The sequence below is a fragment of the Engystomops pustulosus genome, chromosome 11 (assembly GCF_040894005.1).
Source record: "Engystomops pustulosus chromosome 11, aEngPut4.maternal, whole genome shotgun sequence".
NCBI classification, from domain to species: domain Eukaryota; kingdom Metazoa; phylum Chordata; class Amphibia; order Anura; family Leptodactylidae; genus Engystomops; species Engystomops pustulosus.
In genome coordinates, this window is record NC_092421.1 from 64,737,867 (window position 1) to 64,760,905 (window position 23,039).

Consider the following 23,039-nt stretch of genomic DNA (forward strand, 5'->3'; position numbering starts at 1 on the left):
ACCTGTTGTGTTCCATGTCTCTAGACAAACACATTCAGCGCAACAATACCAAAAATGTCATGCGTAATTACAGCTGCATTTCATGGCCGCGGCGTAGAATAGCCCCCCATTGTGAGCGGGAAATGCTGTGCCGGGTAATGACCCCTACATGCGCCACCTTTCCAAGACTTCTCTTGTCAGGACACCAAAGACGCCCGGACACCCACAAAACCACAAACAGTGATAGGGGCAGAGGGGTCCCGGACCCATAGACTCAGCACCAGGTAAAGACTCCATCACTCTGCTGAAAGGATAATTCAGGAGGTACAAGAAGGAGCAGATTTGGTGTTTCGATATATCTCCGGATGGCAGAGCAAAGAGTCGATTGCACCCCAAACTAGCACTGATGTAAACTGTAGTGCGTCAGTGGGGACCCCAACATCTCCCCATAGAATGGATTGGGTTTCTTTATAGGTAATTCTGCCCCTGCAGTTACTAAGGGGTCATGAAGACTTGGGGTCCTCTAACACCAAAGAAGAAACCAGAATTATACAAGACAGGCTAAGTGGGGGCCTCATTACATTGGGGCTCAGGAGCTATAAGTTACGCCTCCGAAAGAATCAGTAACCAGCAGTAACAATCACATACAGACTGATACATTGTAACGAGCTCCACAGCCAGTATAAAACACTAATATATCTAGCATTCGGCATCAATGGAAAATTCCTTCAGCTGATCATTCACCAGAATAAAAACACAAAGTAATTAGTAATAAAGAGGTAAATAACGTGGATTGTGCAGCAAATCATAATCGTCTATATCCGGAATAATAGAAGACGCACAATGTTCTGGGAGTTGAGAGAGGGTCCATATACATACAATACATATAGAATACATGAATGGGGTGTGGACCCTTGCATGAACTTCTCTTAACCCCACCCTTGACCTCACCCTTGATGTGACCCCACTGACTCTATAATACACATGACCCTATGGTAATGCACAGTCTATAAGGCACAGGGGGACATTAATCATAGTGGGTCTCAGGTTCGCCTGTTTTTGCGCCTGGTTTGCTCTTCTTTTTGGCTCCTCATCTATGATGGATCTGGTTCTGCCTTAGTAAATGCACTTTAGAATTGTCTCATGTCCGATTCATTTGCGCCTAAATTTGCGCCAAATTTGTCTCAAATTGTTAGATCCCATTTGTGACCAATAATGAAAATAGACTGAGAAAAGGTGACAGAACGTTCAGGGCGTCATCTCTGCACATAAAGTCTCAGCTTGTACGATGTCCGGACCACATTTTGATTTAACTGCAGGGACTAAAAGTTACAGATATGTAAAAAAAAAAAAAAAAAATTCTCCCAGAGATGATCCTATAGAAAATTAAGAAGTCGTTACTTGAAAAATTTTACATTTTAAAACTGCTCCGAAGTATTTTCCATGTTGCATAGAGGGAATTTTTCATTTTGGAACCTAAAATGTATGTTTTTAGAAATGTATAGTGATTTTTTTCTTGGAAGTGCACCTGCGCATAGTAGGTGCATTTTTGCGCCTATTTTGTGCCTTTTTAGGTGCAAATGAGTGATAGATCCCGTGCAAACATCTGTATAGCAGCCGCTCACTATGTCAGATAAGGCGCAGGGACTCAAAACCACTAAGTGCCGAACTTTGCCGTGCGCCAGAAAATGCGCCGAGATGCGCCAGATTTTTGCGCTAAAAAACGCTCAAAACAGTCTAACAGACTATTATTAATGTCCCCCACAGTGTTCAATATATAGCGGATAATAGAAGGGGTGTGAAGTGTACAGCACTGCGGACTATGTCAGTGCTATTTAGATTGCAGGTAACAATGACCTCCCCTTCTAATAATAACGCACAGTGGGAGGGGCTTGATTTGCTAAATATTAATGGAGAGCCAACATCATTTTTGAGTTCATTCTGATTCACACTAAAATCATCTTCATTGAATTGTCTAAGAGACCCCCAAAATACCTCCCCAGGCTGGCAGCAGGCATCTGCATGCTTCCCATGGTGCATTGCCTGAGCAATAGGCCTCCGTATATGTGACCCCTATAACTTTTTTCTTTTATTTAAATATTTAAAGGTGTTTTCTAGACTTTGGGGTCACTCTCCTACTTCCATTGCTTCGTTCCATCTCAGTTCCACAGCTTTTGTGAAATGGTGACCGCCGCTGATCACATGACCACCGACACCAGAGAGGTGGTCGAACTGACGGGAGCCTCTCCACTTCTCGTCCGTCTAGGACTGGACCCAGAGGGAACAAAGCATCAAGAGTATTTCTCATGACATACTAAACATATTCCATCCACTGAAAAATCCCTTTAAGGGTGATGCCACACATGGCATTTTGAACCCGTTTTTGGTTCGTTTTTAAGCAGTCCGTCCAAAAACGCATGCGTTTGTTTTTGAAAACGCATCCGTTTTTTGACCAGTTTTAATTAAGATAATTGGTAAAACCTGCGTTTTAACGGACTGCTTAAAAACGGACCAAAAACGGGTTCAAAACGCCACATGTGCCATCACCCTAAGGCCCTGAGATCCTCAGCTATTATCATGGAGAAGTCGCTGCAAAGGGTAATAAATGGACTACAACCTCTTTCATCCCCCAGCAAGTGAAGTCACACTGGGAGTAGTAGATTTGGGGAGCCACAGGTTTCATACAGGTTTATATGGGGGGGTTAGTAATGCCCCCCTCTTCTGATACAGTATACACAGATCCCCAGCCTGGAGATCCCCTTTAAGTGTGTAACTGCTCAGAATGATACTGAAACAAATCTGCAACATTTTGTAACAACTTCACACATAAACATGAGTGAGGATGCACAAGGCGGCGGTGGCAGTCACCCATGCGGCGCACCGTGGCGGCAGGATTTTCCCATGGCGGCTACACTAAGTCGCACTGTGGCCTTTTGTTTCAACTCTGCCATAATATTATCCTTGCGGTTTCCTCCGTGTATTTCTCCAGTCTTCTATATCAGTAAAACTTCCTCATTACATGCAAAGTAGGAAGTGGTAGAGTCTTGGCTAATTTATTTTCCTTTATTAACCATTTACAGCGCTAGAATTGGCGCAGTCACATGGCCAAAAGTGCAACGCAATGATCTCACACAGGTCCGCATCCCCCAGCACAATGCACCCATTGATCTGTGTCAGCAGAGCTTACAATCTAATAATCCAATATCACGAGAAGCCACTAAACAGATGTTTCTAGATTCTATGGAGACATTCCACTCCCTGTGGTTAAAGTTCTCTACAAATGAAATTGATTTGCGGATCGCCCCCCCTCCGCTGCAGATAATTGTGTCGCCACCAAAATAAACTTGCAGATTGTTTCAATTTTAATCCCATCCAAGTCGCCACTCGTAACAGCAAATACAGAAATAACCCGAACTTAATGTACAAAATAACAACACCCAACACCCTCCATAGCTGAGTGAGAGTCCATAATTAAAGGCATAGGACACCCAAAATACCGCACAGTACATGCATAATGCCGCCTCATAATGCACAGTACACACATAATACCGCCTCACAGTGCACAGTACATCCAAAATGCCGCCTCATAGTGCACAGTACACACATAATGCCACCTCATAGTGCAAAGTACACACATAATACTGCCTCATAATGCACAGTACCCCCATAATTCCGCCGCACAGTGCACAGTACACACATAATTCCGCCTCATAGTGCACAGTACACACATAATGCCACCTCATAGTACACAGTACACACATAATACTGCCTCACAGTGGATAGTACACACATAATACCGCCTCACAGTGCACAGTACACACATAATTCCGCCTCATAGTGCACAGTACACACATAATGCCACCTCATAATACACAGTACACACGTAATACCGCTTCACAGTGCACAGTACATCCAAAATGCCGCCTCATAATGCAGAGTACACACATAATGGGGCAGATTTATCAAGTGTCTGAAAGTCAGAATATTTCTAGTTGCCCATGGCAACCAATCACAGCTCAGCTTTCATTTTACCTGTGCTCATAAATATTTTAAAGGGGAGCTGTGATAGGTTGCCATGGGCAACTAGAAATATTCTGACTTTCAGACAGCTTGATAAATCTTCCCCAATGTGACCTCATAGTGCACAGTACTGTACACACATAATACTGCCTCACAGTGCACAGTACATCCATAATGCCGCCTCATAGTGCAAAGTACACACATAATGCCACCTCATAGTGCACAGTACACACATAATACTGCCTCATAGTGCACAGTACACACATAATACTGCCTCACATTGCACAGTACATCCATAATGCCACCTTATAGTGCAAAGTGCACCCATAATGTCGCCTCATAGTGCACAGTATACACATAATACTGCCTCATAGTGCACAGTACATCCATAATACAGCCTCATAGTGCACAGTACATCCATAATACTGCCTCATAGTGCACAGTACATCCATAATACAGCCTCATAGTGCACAGTACATCCATGATACCGCCTCATTCTACTCAGTACACACATAATGCCGCCTCATTTTGCACATTACACACAGTGCAGCAGGTCATAGGCGCAAGCAATAAATCTACCAACAAACAGAAACTAATTCTGTCACTTGTTCCTGGAATATTTGATCTGTGGGATTTTTACAAAATTTTTGAAACAGTTTGTTTCATTTTTTTTTTCAAAAAGTACTTATGACAATTACTGACATTGTTGTTTAAAACAGGAGACACTGAAGAAGACAAATGTACCAGAATTCCGGCTCAGGTTATGGCACAAAAACTACAGTGGTGAGGGGTGGGGTTTTAACAGCAGGGGGTTACTGCAGAGGTGGGGCTGTAACAAAAGGGGTTGGGCTGTAACAGCAGAGGTGGGGCTGCTACAGAGGGGGTGGGGCAGTAACTGAAGAGGTGGGGCTGTTATAGCAGGGGTGGGGGAGTAAGAGCAGAGTGGGGCAATAATACAAGATGTGGGGTGTAACAGAGGAGGCAGGGCTTCATCAGCAGGGGTGGAGTTTTAACAGCAGAGGTGGGGCTGCTACAGAGGGGGTGGGGTAGTAACTGAAGAGTTGGTGCTGTAATAGCAGGGGTGGAGTTTTAACAGCAGAGGTGGGGCTCTGAGAGCCAAAGTGAGATTATAATAACAGCAGGGTCTGGAGAGGTGTGGAACTTACACCAGAGGTGGGGCTGTAACAGCAGGGGCGGGGCTGGGCCAACTTCTAATAAAGTTTTATTTAAAAAAAAAAGGGTCTGGTTGTTACCATACACCAAGAACAGCTATAAGTGTAGCCTCAGCAGACACAAGGGAGCCATAAGAAAGTACGAGGCGGATTATGGATCCAGAGTGGGGTTTTTGTTGCATTGGACGATCGTCCAGGCGTCATCTGTTTAGTGCAGTTCTGGGAATCTGTGTTCAGTAATCGGCTCGTCTCGGTCATAATTCTCCTCTATACACACAGGACACAGCAGAACACAGAGCTGGCTGTTATTTTTGACTTGTTAGTGACAATGTGCATGAAAATTGAAGCTTTTAGGCCAAAAAGTACAATCTGTCGAGCACTCGGCGTCACGTTCCAGATGTTCCGCTGAGAGTCTCTTCCAAATAATACAATGTGCAAAACGACTTAAGGAAAGACAAAGCCCAGAGCCGAGCAACGATCTGTCAAAACTCAATTATTAGCCGTCTACATAATCTGGGTTGTCACATCCAGCAGCAGCTGCAGGGGCCCGGGAGGGGGATGGGCTGCACTTATACAAGTAACAGGTAGGGTCTGTCTCCTATCCCACAATACATAGAGGCTGAGCACTGTATGTAGCTCCCAAAACTTGTACAGGACATCCAGATACTGGACTCCATGAGTTGGACTCCATGCATACTGGGCTATGTGCTAACTATCGGCCTATCTGCTGCTAACCTACCCTATCAATAGGAGCAGTGGTGTAACTAGAAGCTAGTGGGCCCCAGTGCAAAGTCTGTGCCAGGCCCCCGACTATAATGTATGGTTTATAGTAATAGTCTTCTCATATGGGAAAGTGACACCATAAGGGCCCCCTAAACCTCTTAGGCCCAGGTGCGATCGCAACCTCTGTACCCCCTAAAGTTACGCCCCTGAATAGAAGAGCCTTGTCTGGCAGGACCCCACTGACTTCAAGGAGAGTTATCAACATGGGTGATGTGCAGAGCGTTAGTTACAGGCGACTGTATGATAAATAAGGGTGGGTGTGCAGACACAAGCAGCCATGTGAATCCCCTCCCCCGCTCTATTAAATCGTGTACACATCGGAAGGGAGTGATTCATCCCAATCATTCTGCTAAATTTGGTCTATCTACTAGACCCTTCACCATATTTTGTCACTAGGGGCTAGTAACAAGCATATCACAGCACTACAGGATGTAAAAGCAGCATATCAAAAAGATAAGACTTAAAAGTCTAGAAAACTAGAAACAAGACATCAACCAGAAATAGAAAAAAACACCTAACATATAAGATTGCAAAGCTCCATCTAATGGTAACAAGATTGAGAAGTTCCACAGAGGAATAATGATAATCTATAGGGCACTGCCATGGGGTCAGACACAACCCCAAAATTCCTAATCCCCGATATTTCTCTATGTCTTTGCCATGTAGAGATGTTACATGTGTAGAATGAAATTTTGTAAAGTTTTACTTGTCCCTTTCTATTTATAACCCCTCAAATTATTTATATGTTACAATTGTTTGGCTTTTCCGCTTTTAGCTGTAATGTAAAACCACATATAAGCCAAGGTCTAAGGTTTTCCAAGTAGCAACAATTAGTTTTTCCATAGGAGCTGTGCTAGGGCAGTTTCTGCAGCTGTAGGTTTGTTACTGTGTGAATGAGGGCTAACGTTCTGTAGCCAGATATAATGTGAGTGCATTACAAGTAATGAATGATCTGAGAAGCCACAAAATAAACAGCGACAGGAGCCGGCTGGACAATGGCGCAATGTGTCGCTGCTCACACGCTGCTCTCCTCCGCCTGGTTAATCATTACACAGAGACTTGTATGGAGTGAAAGAACAGGTACAAGACTCGGTCTCTGTACAGGTGGGAAATCTCCCCCCTCCCGCACCCCCGGCCTCTCAAGGCTTTTATAAAGCAGTAAAAGGACTGAATCCCATATAGAAGAAAATACAATTTTTCTTCCTTATAACTGGATGCCATAAATTCCCCAACAGCTGGAGGAGGACTGGGGCAATGGTTGACCCCAGCCCATGGTGGTCCCCCCATATGTAACCTTGTATGGTGGGCAATAAGTGGAGTGAGCCCCCACTCAGGGGGGTAAGTACATGGTTCCCCATTCCAATAATGGCGCTTCTATGAGCACCCTCTGCATGGCGAGGGGTCCTGCTATCGGGGGTTTTTCTGCTCGAGGCATCTGTAAGTCATTGACATTACAATTCATTACAATTCCCTACATGTGGAGATGGGAGAGGCCTCGGCGCCCGCTGATTCACTGCACAAATATGTCAGAGATTTACTGTTTGCAAACTGGAGCTTTTCCTTTTAGTGCACATTACTCCGGGTGACTGCACCAAGCGTGAGGCCAGGTGAGCGAGCGGGGGAGGAGTGTGAGACATGTAAGGGACATGGAAGTAAGGGACACCTAATTATGGGGACACTCGGATACTGTTATGGGAGCACTATGTCAATGTTAGGGGGGCACTTCATCTTTCACTATCATGGGGGTCCTGTGGATGTCACTGTTATGGGGGCATTGTCTATCAAGGTAATGGGGGCACTGTGCCTTTAAGTATTATGGGGGCACTGTGTCTTAAGTATTATGGGGGCACTGTGTCTTTCAGTATTTTGGGTTCATTGTGGATGCCACTGTTATGGGGGAACTGTGTCTTTTGCTATTATGTGGCACATTATGGGGGCACTGTGGATGTCATTGTTATGGGGGCACTGTGTCATTCAGTTTTATAAGGACTCTATCTTCCAATTTTATGGGGGTACTGTGTCTTTCAGTTTTATGTGGGGCAGTGTGTCTTTCAGTATTTTGGGTTCATTGTGGATGTCACTGTTATTGGGGAACTGTGTCTTTCGCTATTATGTGGCACAAAGTCAGTATTATGGGGTCACTGTGGATATCATTGTTATAGGGACACTGTGTCTGTTAATGTTATGGGGGCACTGTTTCTGTTAATGTTATGGGGGCACTGTGTCTTTCACATTTATCTGGGTGCTGTGTCTCCAGCTTTATGAGGGCGCTGTCTTCCAATTTATGGGGGCTCCGTGTCTCTCAATTTTATGGGGCTTCTGTGTGTCTTTCAGTTTTATGGGGGACAACGACTGCAACTCTTCGGTCCGGATTTATAAACCCGGCTGCGCTGTTTTCACACGTAGTTGCACATATATACACAAACTGCTTGTACAAGTATTTATGAGGCGTTTGTGGCAGTTCTGTGTTGGGGCTGCTTTGTGCAACACTCTCCAACACAAAACTCTGCACCAAAAGGGACGTTCGGAAGCCGATTCGCAGCGTGCACCACATTTATGTTTGAAGTCTGACATAACTGTGGCGCACACCCAGTAAACTGAGTGCACCATAAAAAACCTGGTGCTCTCAAAAGTGATTGGCGCGTGCAGGGTGCGCCAGATTATTAAGAACCAGGTCTGCACATTAGTGCACTACATGCAGTCACTGTTCATAATACAGCAAGGCCGGAGCAAGGCAGCAAGACACATCGACACCAGATAACAAATACGCTTCCACCTCCACCCGCAGAGCTGACATGTGACGGCAGCTGTAAAACAGGGCGGGGCTTCACTTAATGAAATATTGCAACATGTTTGTTTAACGAGTCTCAGGCAATAACTTTTTATAGTTCACAGCTAAGACACAAACACAAAAGGCGAAAGCGAGAATCTGAGGACGGAGCCGAGAGTTGAGCCGCGTGTACAGGACGCTGGAGAACATCCCTCGTCTTACTACATACATCAATGTTATTTGTACAGAACGACGCCGCTTATTTATTTCGCTATTTTTCTTTTCCATTTTTTGTCCTATATTTTGAATTTCTAGGAAAACAGAAGTAAAGAAAAGGAAGTGACGCTTCATCACTGTAGGGGACAATCACGGGGTTTTCTTTATGTAGTTTTTTTTTTTCAATATAAATTGAAGTATTTAGCAGCTTTTCATATCGCAATACAAAAAAATAAATGACTTGTAAACTACTAGCGATCTCAGTACAAGAGGTCCCCACACGTAGTTATATATTATATGCAATAGATGTTCATGTGGTTTAGGTATTTTTAATTTTGAAAAGTCCTAACATTTTTACATACAATATCACAATGTTGAGCATTGGCCCTTTAAGACACATTTTCAACCCCTTAAACTCTGACCTCATCTACTGAGAAGATAAGTAGCTGCCAGATATTCTAGCGCCGCTTATCTCTGGAGCGGAGTGTGCCAGGCCTGTGTGCACTGCGCCCTATATATGATGCCATCTGTTCTGGTTGCTGTATATCTTCCCCATTCCTACACTTCAATTCACTGACATGTGACATGGATGTTGATAACAACATTGACGCCCGACGCGAGAAAAACTGAAATTAGAGAGCAGCGGCGACATTGGGCGGAATAATGATGATATCCTGCCTTTCTAGAATGACAAGCATCGATACACGTCCTCGTCTGAGCCCAGAACTGAATCTGTGATGATGGAGTGATGGGATTCATAGACTTATCTTGACATTTCCGCAATAGGCACAAATGGCTGCTTAAAAATCTCTAGAATCCAAAAATAGTAGCAAAAATTCAATAAATAAATGGATTAATTAAGAATAAAGTTGAATAGGAGAGGTCAGCTCCGCAGGGCGGGTCATTCTGGTGATGTCATTGGACCTTACTGGTGACGTTGGTCGTGCACCTGATACAATGTATCGCCTTACCGTGCACCTGATACAATGTATCGCTTCTATACAGGAGCTCGCAGCTTTTAGTATTTCTATAAAGCGCTTATAATTAGTGAATGAAACCTGACACACTCCCTTTAAACCTGCCCAGGAGCGTGTGGCGTCAGATATCCTCGCTTATAGGCTGTAAATAAACCCCCCCTAGATTTACGGCCTGTGCAATCCTCCCGTCGCGCCCCCCCCCCCCCCAGGCAGTCTATTTTTTATATATTCACAGACCTATTAAGGCACAAGTTGTAAAATTAACCATCTCATCCACAAATGACCTTAAATTACAGGTCTCCATGTCACAGCGACAAATCCACAGCTATAAAGTTTTATAACATGACAGATACAGCGCGCTCCACTCCGAGCACTGATTATATTATACAGACCGTATATAGAGAGACCATAGAAACACAGAGAAAGATGCTCCATAGACAATTAAACATCTGATTGTCCAAGGAAATACAATGAGATGTTACAGTCACAATCCATAGGAGTATAACAAGTGATGTTACAGACACAATCTGTAGATATATAATAAGAGATGTTACAGTCACAGACTGTAAATATATAATAAGAGATGTTATAGTCACAGTCAGAAGATATATAATAAGATATGTTATAGTCACAGTTTGTAGATATATAATAAGAGATGTTATAGTCACATTCTGTAGATATATAATAAGAGATGTTACAGTCACAGTCTGTAGATATATAATAAGATATGTTATAGTCACAGTTTGTAGATATATAATAAGAGATGTTATAGTCACAGTCAGTAGATATATAATAAGAGATGTTATAGTCACAGTCTGTAGATATATAATAAGAGATGTTATAGTCACAGTCTGTAGATATATAATAAGAGATGTTATAGTCACAGTCTGTAGTTATATAATAAGAGATGTTATAGTCACAGTCTGTAGATATATAATAAGTGATGTTATAGTCACAGTCTGTAGATATATAATAAGAGATGTTACAGTCACAGTCTGTAGTTATATAATAAGAGATGTTATAGTCACAGTCTGTAGATATATAATAAGAGATGTTATAGTCACAGTCTGTAGATATATAATAAGAGATGTTACAGTCACAGTCTGTAGTTATATAATAAGAGATGTTATAGTCACAGTCTGTAGATATATAATAAGAGATGTTACAGTCACAGTCTGTGGATATATAATAAGAGATGTTATAGTCACAGTCTGTAGATATATAATAAGAGATGTTATAGTCACAGTCTGTAGATAGATAATAAGAGATGTTATAGTCAGTCAGTAGATATATAATCAGAGATGTTACAGTCACAGTCTGTGGATATATAATAAGAGATGTTACAGTCACAGTCTGTAGATATATAATAAGAGATGTTATAGTCACATTCTGTAGATATATAATAAGAGATGTTATAGTCACAGTCTGTGGATATATAATAAGAGATATTATAGTCACAGTCTGTAGATATATAATAAGAGATGTTACAGTCACAGTCTGTAGATATATAATAAGAGATGTTACAGTCACAGTCTGTAGATATATAATAAGAGATGTTACAGTCACAGTCTGTGGATATATAATAAGAGATGTTATAGTCACAGTCTGTAGATATATAATAAGAGATGTTATAGTCACAGTCTGTAGATATATAATAAGTGATGTTATAGTCACAGTCTGTAGATATATAATAAGAGATGTTATAGTCACAGTCTGTAGACATTTAATAAGAGATGTTATAGTCACAGTCTATGGATATATAATAAGTGATGTTATAGTCACAGTCTATGGATATATAATAAGAGATGTTATAGTCACAGTCTGTAGATATATAATAAGTGATGTTATAGTCACAGTCTGTAGATATATAATAAGAGATGTTATAGTCACAGTCTGTAGACATTTAATAAGAGATGTTATAGTCACAGTCAGTAGATATATAATAAGAGATGTTATAGTCACAGTCTGTAGACATTTAATAAGAGATGTTATAGTCACAGTCTGTAGATATATAATAAGAGATGTTACAGTCACATTCTGTAGATATATAATAAGAGATGTTATAGTCACAGTCTGTAGACATTTAATAAGAGATGTTATAGTCACAGTCTGTAGATATATAATAAGAGATGTTATAGTCACAGTCTGTAGACATTTAATAAGAGATGTTATAGTCACAGTCAGTAGATATATAATAAGAGATGTTATAGTCACAGTCTGTAGACATTTAATAAGAGATGTTATAGTCACAGTCTGTAGATATATAATAAGAGATGTTACAGTCACAGTCTGTAGATATATAATAAGAGATTTTATAGTCACAGTCTGTAGATATATAATCAGAGATGTTACAGTCACAGTTTGTAGATATATAATAAGAGATGGTATAGTCACAGTGTGTGGATATAATAAGAGATGTTATAGTCACAGTCTGTAGATATATAATAAGAGATGTTATAGTCACAGTCTGTAGATATATAATAAGAAATGTTATAGTCACAGTCTGTAGACATTTAATAAGAGATGTTATAGTCACAGTCTGTAGATATATAATAAGAGATGTTATAGTCAGTCTGTAGATATATAATAAGAGATGTTACAGTCACAGTCTGTGGATATATAATAAGAGATGTTATAGTCAGTCTGTAGATATATAATAAGAGATGTTATAGTCACAGTCTGTAGATATATAATAAGAGATGTTATAGTCACAGTCTGTAGATATATAATAAGTGATGTTATAGTCACAGTCTGTAGATATATAATAAGAGATGTTATAGTCACAGTCTGTAGATATATAATAAGTGATGTTATAGTCACAGTCTGTAGATATATAATAAGAGATGTTACAGTCACAGTCTGTAGATATATAATAAGTGATGTTATAGTCACAGTCTGTAGATATATAATAAGAGATGTTATAGTCACAGTCTGTAGATATATAATAAGTGATGTTATAGTCACAGTCTGTAGATATATAATAAGAGATGTTATAGTCAGTCTGTAGATATATAATAAGAGATGTTATAGTCACAGTCTGTAGATATATAATAAGAGATGTTATAGTCACAGTCTGTGGATATATAATAAGTGATGTTATAGTCACAGTCTGTAGATATATAATAAGAGATGTTATAGTCACAGTCTGTAGATATATAATAAGAGATGTTATAGTCACAGTCTGTAGATATATAATAAGTGATGTTACAGTCACAGTCTGTGGATATATAATAAGAGATGTTATAGTTACAGTCTGTAGATATATAATAAGTGATGTTACAGTCACAGTCTGTAGATATATAATAAGAGATTTTATAGTCACAGTCTGTAGATATATAATAAGAAATGTTACAGTCACAGTCTGTAGATATATAATAAGTGATGTTACAGTCACAGTCTGTAGATATATAATAAGAGATGTTACAGTCACAGTCTGTAGATATATAATAAGAGATGTTATAGTCACAGTCTGTGGATATATAATCAGAGATGTTACAGTCACAGTCTGTAGATATATAATAAGAGATTTTATAGTCACAGTCTGTAGATATATAATAAGAGATGTTACAGTCACAGTCTGTAGATATATAATAAGAGATTTTATAGTCACAGTCTGTAGATATATAATCAGAGATGTTACAGTCACAGTTTGTAGATATATAATAAGAGATGTTATAGTCACAGTCTGTAGATATATAATAAGAGATGGTATAGTCACAGTGTGTGGATATAATAAGAGATGTTATAGTCACAGTCTGTAGATATATAATAAGAGATGTTATAGTCAGTCTGTAGATATATAATAAGAGATGTTATAGTCACAGTCTGTAGATATATAATAAGAGATGTTATAGTCACAGTCTGTAGATATATAATAAGTGATGTTACAGTCACAGTCTGTAGATATATAATAAGAGATTTTATAGTCACAGTCTGTAGATATATAATAAGTGATGTTATAGTCACAGTCTGTAGATATATAATAAGTGATGTTATAGTCACAGTCTGTAGATATATAATAAGAGATGTTATAGTCAGATTCTATGGATTTACAATGATAAGATTCAATCACAGTTCACAGAAACACAATCAGGTATCACAGGTGTAGTCCTGAAAAATACAATGAGGAAGACTCACAGTCCATAGACATATAATAAGTGATTTTACACTCAGAATCCATCAAAATACAATGCAAGATGCTACAATCACAATTTTATGATTACAATGAGATACAGTCATAACCCATAGGAATACAATGATAGAATATACCACTGCTGTCCAGATAGTGTCTGTGTCCAGGTCACATTAGTCTCTATGACATCATCCATCTAGTCTCTATGACCGGCACATCTGTCTCTGCCCAGATCACATCTAGTCTCTATGACCAGCACATCTGTCTCTGCCCGGATCACATCTAGTCTCTATGACCGTCACATTTGTCCCTGCCCGGATCACATCAAGTCTCTATGACCAGCACATCTGTCTCTGCCCAGATCACATCTAGTCTCTATGACCGGCACATCTGTCTCTGCCCGGATCACATCAAGTCTCTATGACCAGCACATCTGTCTCTGCCCAGATCACATCTAGTCTCTATGACCGGCACATCTGTCTCTGCCCAGATCACATCTAGTCTCTATGACCAGCACATCTATCCCTGCCCGGGTCACCTCTAGTCTCTATGACCGGCACATCTGTCTCTGCCCGGATCACATCAAGTCTCTATGACCAGCACATCTATCCCTGCCCGGATCACATCTAGTCTCTATGACCGGCACATCTGTCTCTGCCCGGGTCACATCTATTCTCTATGACCGGCACATCTGTATCTGCCCGGATCACATCAAGTCTCTATGACCGGCACATCTGTCTCTGCCCGAGTCACATCTAGTCTCTATGTCCGGCACATCTGTCTCTGCCTGGATCACATCTAGTCTCTATGACCGGCACATCTATCCCTGCCCGGGTCACATCAAGTCTCTATGACCGGCACATCTGTCTCTGCCCGAGTCACATCTAGTCTCTATGTCCGGCACATCTGTCTCTGCCCGGGTCACATCTAGTCTCTATGTCCGGCACATCTGTCTCTGCCTGGATCACATCTAGTCTCTATGACCGGCACATCTATCCCTGCCCGGGTCACATCAAGTCTCTATGACCGGCACATCTGTCTCTGCCCGAGTCACATCTAGTCTCTATGTCCGGCACATCTGTCTCTGCCCGGATAACATCAAGTCTCTATGACCGGCACATCTGTCTCTGCCCGGATCACATCTAGTCTCTATGACCGGCACATCTGTCTCTGCCCGGATAACATCTATTCTCTATGACCGGCACATCTGTCTCTGCCCGGGTCACATCTAGTCTCTATGACCTGCACATCTGTCTCTGCCCAGATCATATCAAGCCTCTATGACCGGCACATCTGTCTCTGCCCAGATCACATCTAGTCTCTATGTCCGGCACATCTGTTTCTGCCTGGATCACATCTAGTCTCTATGACCGGCACATCTATCCCTGCCCGGGTCACATCTAGTCTCTATGACCGGCACATCTATCCCTGCCCGGGTCACATCAAGTCTCTATGACCAGCACATCTGTCTCTGCCCGGGTCACATCTTGTCTCTATGACCAGCACATCTGTCCCTGCCCGGATCACATCAAGTCTCTATGACCGGCACATCTGTCTCTGCCCGGGTCACATCTAGTCTCTATGAACGGCACATCTGTCCCTGCCCGGGTCACATCTAGCCTCTATGACCTGCACATCTGTCTCTGCCCGGATCACATCTAGTCTCTATGAACGGCACATATGTATCTGCCTGGATCACATCTAGTCTCTATGATTGGCACATCTGTCTCTGCCCGGGTAACATCTAATCTCTATGATCGGCACATCTGTCTCTGCCCGGATCACATGAAGTCTCTATGACTGGCACATCTGTCTCTGCCCGGGTAACATCTAATCTCTATGATCGGCACATCTGTCTCTGCCCGGATCACATGAAGTCTCTATGACTGGCACATCTGTCTCTGTCCGGGTCACATCTAGTCTCTATGACCAGCACATCTGTCTCTGCCCGGATCACATCAAGTCTCTATGTCCGGCACATCTACCCCTGCCCGGGTCACATCTAGTCTCTATGACCGGCACATCTGTCTCTGCCCGGATCACATCTATTCTCTATGACCGGCACATCTGTCTCTGCCCGGGTCACATCAAGTCTCTATGACCGGCACATCTGTCTCTGCCCGGATCACATCTATTCTCTATGACCGGCACATCTGTCTCTGCCCGGGTCACATCTAGTTTCTATGACCTGCACATCTGTCTCTGCCCAGATCATATCAAGCCTCTATGACCGGCACATCTGTCTCTGCCCAGATCAAATCTAGTCTCTATGTCCGGCACATCTGTTTCTGCCAGGATTACATCTAGTCTCTATGACCGGCACATCTATCCCTGCCCGGGTCACATCAAGTCTCTATGACCAGCACATCTGTCTCTGCCCGGGTCACATCTTGTCTCTATGACCAGCACATCTGTCCCTGCCCGGATCACATCAAGTCTCTATGACCGGCACATCTGTCTCTGCCCGGGTCACATCTAGTCTCTATGAACGGCACATCTGTCCCTGCCCGGGTCACATCTAGCCTCTATGACCTGCACATCTGTCTCTGCCCGGATCACATCTATTCTCTATGACCGGCACATCTGTCTCTGCCCGGGTCACATCAAGTCTCTATGACCGGCACATCTGTCTCTGCCCGGGTCACATCTAGTCTCTATGACCGGCACATCTGTCTCTGCCCGGATCACATCTAGTCTCTATGACCGGCACATCTGTCTCTGCCCGGGTCACATCAAGTCTCTATGACCAGCACATCTGTCTCTGCCCGGGTCACATCTTGTCTCTATGACCAGCACATCTGTCCCTGCCCGGATCACATCTATTCTCTATGACCGGCACATCTGTCTCTGCCCGGGTCACATCTTGTCTCTATGACCAGCACATCTGTCCCTGCCCGGATCACATCAAGTCTCTATGACCGGCACATCTGTCTCTGCCCGGATCACATCTATTCTCTATGACCGGCACATCTGTCTCTGCCCGGGTCACATCTATTCTCTATGACCGGCACATCTGTCTCTGCCCGGGTCACATCTAGTCTCTATGACCGGCACATCTACCTCAGTTACATCGTACACTATGTGGGAACCAATCTTTTCCATCTAAACCAAGAACATTGAAAAAACATAGTATACCAGGAGTGTTGGGTTTTATTAAAAAAACTAAAATTCAATCAGCGATCAGTTACATGAGGCCTGTATATCCCATTTGAAAAATTACCCATAGTGCCCTGAGCACATATACATACACACACATACTCTCCCCGCTACACCACATTCTCTTCTATTGGACTGGATGTCAGCATTCAATGTCCGACCTCCTGACATTTGACTTTTCCTGTGGGTTTTGTTTGTGCCGCATGTATGTTGTATTACTTTGTATGTGTGTTATGTTTGTTATATGTTGCTTTTGCTAATTTTAATGTATGTGTTACTTTGTTTTGTTTGTGTCTTTCTGTTCCATGGTTTTGTACGGATACACGTTTTGTGTGTTTTTATGTTGATTCTAGGTCTTGATTTTAGGTTGTTTTGTATATGTGTCTTGATTGTTTCTTTTGTGTGTTTTGCATTGCTGTGTTGAACAGTTTTTACTTGTAAATATTGTTCTATATGTGATTTGCACTTATACATTGTGTCTTTCTATGTTGTTTCTCACATATTGTCTTGACTTCACATGTATCTGTGACGTTTTCTATCCATGTATGTGTCTGGCATTGTCTATTCATGTGCTGCATTGGTCCCTTTTTCTCTTTCTATGTTTTTCAGTGTTTTTCTATGTTGCTTTCCACACTTACGTGTATTTGTGCTATTTTCTTATGTACTTTTTGTTCCATTGTTTTGCATGTACAATATACATGTGTTGTATATTTGGTGTCTTGTGTTGCTTTGTGTGTTTTTGTTGCTTCTCTGATATTTTCTTGTTTTTAAAGCCTCATACAACTAAAGCGTTCCCATCTATTTTTGCGCATTAGATGTAAAAGCATCGCACTAACCGACCTGAACACATAAGATAGATCTTTACCATTTTATCCATCATAAATGTAAAACTAGTGAAGCAGATTTTGCAGAGTTCTAACATGCGATGACATAAGAGTAGGGGGGTCTCAGTGCAGGAACATCTCTATGTTCTGTCTCTGTCTTTCCTCTGAATCTGCTCCAACAAGACGACGTTTGATAAATCCGGGCTGTCTCATCCTGAACGACCATTAATGTAACTTCCACATAACTCGCAGGCAGCTGCGGGGGGAAAAGCCCCTGTGAATGTGAGCTATGGGGAGAGGGCTGCCGGGCCAGATAAAGACTCACAGCTGTCATGTCCTTCTGCAACCGGCTGACAAAGTACAATCTAACATTTTCACAGTCTACATACTTCTTTTGTTTGAGAACAGAAGTTGGGGGGGGGGCTTGGGGCTTAGCTCAGTTATTACCCCTAAAAACTTTATACCCCTCTGATCATGCACTCTTCGTACAAAGCCGTCTGGATGCTCTGCCCTGTGCTTTATATCTAAATAGTCCTTTAATTTTCGTTTTTGTTTTTCAATCAACCACATTGAATTCCTCTATACATTCCACAAGAAATTTTGTACAAAATCTTGCATAAAACTGGATCACGTACTACAGATTCCCCTCCAGAACCTGACCTAAAATCACCAATTACCTAGCGGTTTTACTAACGACGCCACAAATTAATCAAAATATTTTGGTAGATGGATTTTGGAATTTTTCAGCAAATTATTCGTGTATATGAAACATTTCCAGTACGGGAAAAAAAAAAGTTGAAAAAAAATCCTAATTCTAAATGTATCCTTTACTAATTTTCCAGCAAAAATCATGAATTTGAACAATATGGGTCCAGACCATTGACCCAGACCTTGAAATTGTAGACATTCACCAAATTTGATTCTAAAGAATTCAGAGGACGAATGAGATACAACTGCGAGGATAATACAAGATCCGATAACCGGCACCTGTACAGCCGGCTTGTGCATAATCCATTGTATGGAAATAAGTATAATATAGTATAGTAGGTTATACACAGAGTCCAATACTAATTAGTAGATAAATAAATCAATATATCTATGAACATAAATAAACAAGAAGTATTAAAATATACTGACATATAGAGCATATATCGCACCTATAGATATATCTATGAAGCTGATGGAAGCAGAATCTGGAACAGCTGGAGAACAATGGGCACATGTAGAATGAAAGATATTAATATTCACACGGGCACGGACCATAGACTGGCCCTGGAGGCCTGGTGCCCACCCTGCACTGTGCCCCCCTGGTTCTGGTGATGGGGGGAGTCTTCTAGGGGATTGTCATTATATGTTTTTAATCTCCTGTTTCCGTGTTTAGCTCTGCCCTATGACATATGAGGATGCCACCTGATTTCCTGGTGCCAGGTCGGCCATGGGGCACCTGCTCTATTAGCCCTGATAGATGTACGACTGCCACCCATTGAAAATCTAATGATCTGTGTAATTACAGTAATGTCACGTTACATTAGGAAATGAGTGAGGGGGGGACTCATAGACATTTAGAAGTGTTTAAAAAACACTTTCCAGCCTAAAAGGCCCCGAGGCTAATGGGTTAAATTGTTCCCTTACCATGGAGGTCTGAGAGCGAAACCGCAAGTGCCTTAACCCCTTCAGGGCTGAACTGTCACAAGGGTGCAACCACAAGGCAACCGCAAAACTTCTGCAATTTTCTTATTTTTTTTTTAATTTTCAAGTAAACAAAAAGATAGTTAAAAAAAAACAAAAATTTAAACAAAATAACAATGAAAAACGTAAAACCTCAACATTCCACAACATTTCCCCCTCACCCAGCAGACACAATGTAACAAATAACCAGCGATTACTTAGAAGAAACATTGATCAATAACCACAAGAGGAACATATCAATTCCAGCCGATACAAATCCCAATCATCCCGACCATAACCCCCCCCCCCATGATGCGGTAACGCCGCACAACACATTCCACCTCGAAGGCTTCATCAGACGTGAATATTCTTATATCATGTATTATTGATGGGAAGCGTCAGGAGAAAATTCAATAATATCCAATTTTTCTAACAAAAAGCGAAAAAAAATTCTATATTTTGTGATAAATTATCATTATTTTGTGGAATTAACAGTTCATTGAATGTAACAAAGATGTGAAGTCTATGGAGGAAATTTATACAATGTATCAACGTCTCAGTGTTCTATACACAGGATCCTCAACATCTGCACCGAAATTCCATTACAATTTCTAAAAACGTAAGAATTCTGCAACAACAATAACACACAAAAATCTTAATGTCATATGAATACTATAAAAAATTATAAAATATTAAAATCAAATGACAACAAAGCAAATCTGAAGATGCAAAATGCATTGTTCTGCATGTAGCAGGAGATCGCACATAGACACAGAGTCCATCCAGTGCAGACACGATCTGCAGCCCTTCATGAATTTACAGATGTGCGCAGCGCGACTTTTATATCCGCGGCATCTGAAGGCAATAAGCACTCAGGTCCCTGTCAGTTCTCAAGAGGACAGTGACTGCAGGTCAGTGTGACTCCAGTAATGTGCACGGTCACATCTCAGGTCACCACATACCTGACCGACAAGCTGAGGCCATTATCCATCTATCTCCTATCTATGTATCTATCTATCTATCTATCTATCTATCTATCTATCTATCTATATATCTATGTCATATCTATCCATTTATCTATCCATCTATCTATCTCCTATCTATTTATCTATCTAATATCTATCTATCTCATATCTATCCATTTATCTATCCATCTATCTATCTCATATCTATCTATCTCATATCATATCTATCTATCTATCTATCTATCTCATATCTATCTATCCATCTATCTATCTATCTATCTATCTCTCCATCTATCTCATATCTATCTATCTATCTATCTATCTATCTATCTATCTATCTATCTATCTATCTAATCTGTTTCTTTCTATCTATCCATTCTAAATTGATATTTAGATAGATGGATGGATGGATAGATAGAGAGATAGATGCTACATAGAAAGAGAAATTATTTCTTAGTAGATATAAGATAATCCATAAACAGGTTCTATATATTTATGAGTTCTAATCATTATTTACATATATATTAATATGTTACTTAAATATCTCCATGATATTTACATAAATGTTACATTATTATATAAATAGTTAATGGACAGTTCTCTGCATTATATACAGGATCATACACATGAAGCAGTAACCGCACATGCATAGAATATAGCAGACTGAGTTCATACACATAGTAGACATAGTCGCCATGTCCTGTTTACAGACCACAGGCCGGGGCGGCCCCCCGCGGCCCACCATTCACACACACAGAGCCTCAGACGTGTCGCCTCATTTACTTTGAACCAGAGTATGTGCCTTTGTTGGGATGGATCCTCCAGAATCCTTACTCTACACATTTGCATTACAACCACTGGAGCTAGCACTCTTTTTTTCATTAAAGTGAAAGTGTCCTGACATAGAGAAAGCAAAAGTCATCCCTGTGATCAGCGAGGTGGAAAGCTAAAGGAAAGCAAACAAACCAATGCCAGCTCCCGGAGGAAGAGGGAGAAGAGACACCTGAAAGCATCACACAAAATAAAGGGGGACTCACAGGGGGTTCAGAGGGCATCAGTGATAGTAAAATGGGCACCATGCACGACTCAGGGGTATACAGGAGGGCATCAATGATAGTATAATGGGCGTTAGACAGGACTAGGGGCCATTCCAAACACTTCTCAGGGGGCATGAAGGGTATAGCAGGGCATCATATATAATACAAGGGCACCAAGCAGGGCTTAGAGGCTATAAATTGTATAGGAATTCATCATATATGATACCAGGAGCACCAGACAGGGCATAGTAGATAGTGTAAGGGCACCAGACAGGGCTCAGGTGGCTTAACATGGGTATAACATGTCTACTATATAGTATAGAAGGGACATATTATAATATATGATATATATAAAGCCATCACATACTCTATAGGGGCATCGCAGAATAGTTAGGGCCATAAGAGAATATATAGGACCATCAACATATATATGTAGCCATTACAAAACTTACATGGCCATCACATAATATTTAGGGCCATAACAGACTATATGAGACCATCGCAGAGTAAATAGGGAAAACAGAGACTATAAAGAGCCCTCACAGAATATACAGAGTCACCATAGAATATATAGGACCAATACAGAATATACAGGGACATAATAGAATATATAGGACCACAACAGAATATACAGGGTCACCATAGAATATATAGGACCAATACAGAATATACAGGGACATCATAGAATATATATAGGACCAATAAAGAAATAAGATGTTGTAATATAGATTCCCCGAGAATAAGATTTCATATCTAATGTTAGGGACATAATAGAATCTATGAGACTCATTATAGAGGGGTCACCAAATATAACAAATACATACAACATAATATAAGGCAGATAATAGAGGAACCATGAAGGGTCAACACTGATAGTACGAGGCCCTCCCCGTGTAATAGGCAGCATGTGGCCCCCAGAACAGAGGCACCTCCATGTAAAAGGTTCCGCGGGGGCGGGGTCATAGTCACAGCTACACAAGGAGGTGACACTTACCGTTCGGGCGGTGGGGGACAGGGAGCCGTTGGGTAGGTAGGGGTTGCTCAGGTCCGGGATCATGATGAAGGGGTACCCGGGGTACGCCGGGCTCTTGAACAGGCCTCCTCCTCCCCCGTCCTGCCTCTTCCCGGCTACAAAGAGAGGGAAAAGTTTTACAAACACAGAAGAATAGACAAGCCCCTCCCGAAAGTGACCAGGCTCATGAAATGGTTAATGGACAGTACCCAGTCCCCCCCCCCCAGCCCCCTGGTGGACACCCACCTTCTTCCAGGCTGTCCCGGCTCTTGTCCCGGAAGCTCTCAGGTCTGGGTGCAGGCCGCCGCTCCGCCTGACAGGGACAAGA

The 23,039-nt window shown here is 41.5% G+C and overlaps 1 protein-coding gene and 1 long non-coding RNA gene across 44 annotated transcripts in view; one reads left to right on the forward strand and one right to left on the reverse strand.

Annotated features, from left to right (window-relative positions):
• LOC140106800 (uncharacterized) overlaps positions 1-9,233 on the forward strand; it is a 30,442-nt gene extending 21,209 nt beyond the window's left edge. Inside the window, exon 3 of the long non-coding RNA XR_011850860.1 lies at positions 8,843-9,233. This is a non-coding gene — a long non-coding RNA (uncharacterized lncRNA). The remainder of the gene's footprint in view (positions 1-8,842) is intronic.
• TCF7L2 (transcription factor 7 like 2) overlaps positions 1-23,039 on the reverse strand; it is a 157,931-nt gene that overhangs the window by 131,019 nt on the left and 3,873 nt on the right. For all 43 annotated transcript variants that reach the window (XR_011850859.1, XM_072131438.1, XM_072131439.1 and 40 more), the window contains exons 2-3: positions 22,958-23,024; positions 22,694-22,827 (exon numbers count right to left, since the gene is read on the reverse strand). Coding sequence is in view for 42 of the 43 variants with exons in the window: in XM_072131438.1 (XP_071987539.1) it covers positions 22,694-22,827; positions 22,958-23,024 (201 nt within the window). In the remaining variant the exon portion in view is untranslated. The remainder of the gene's footprint in view (positions 1-22,693; positions 22,828-22,957; positions 23,025-23,039) is intronic.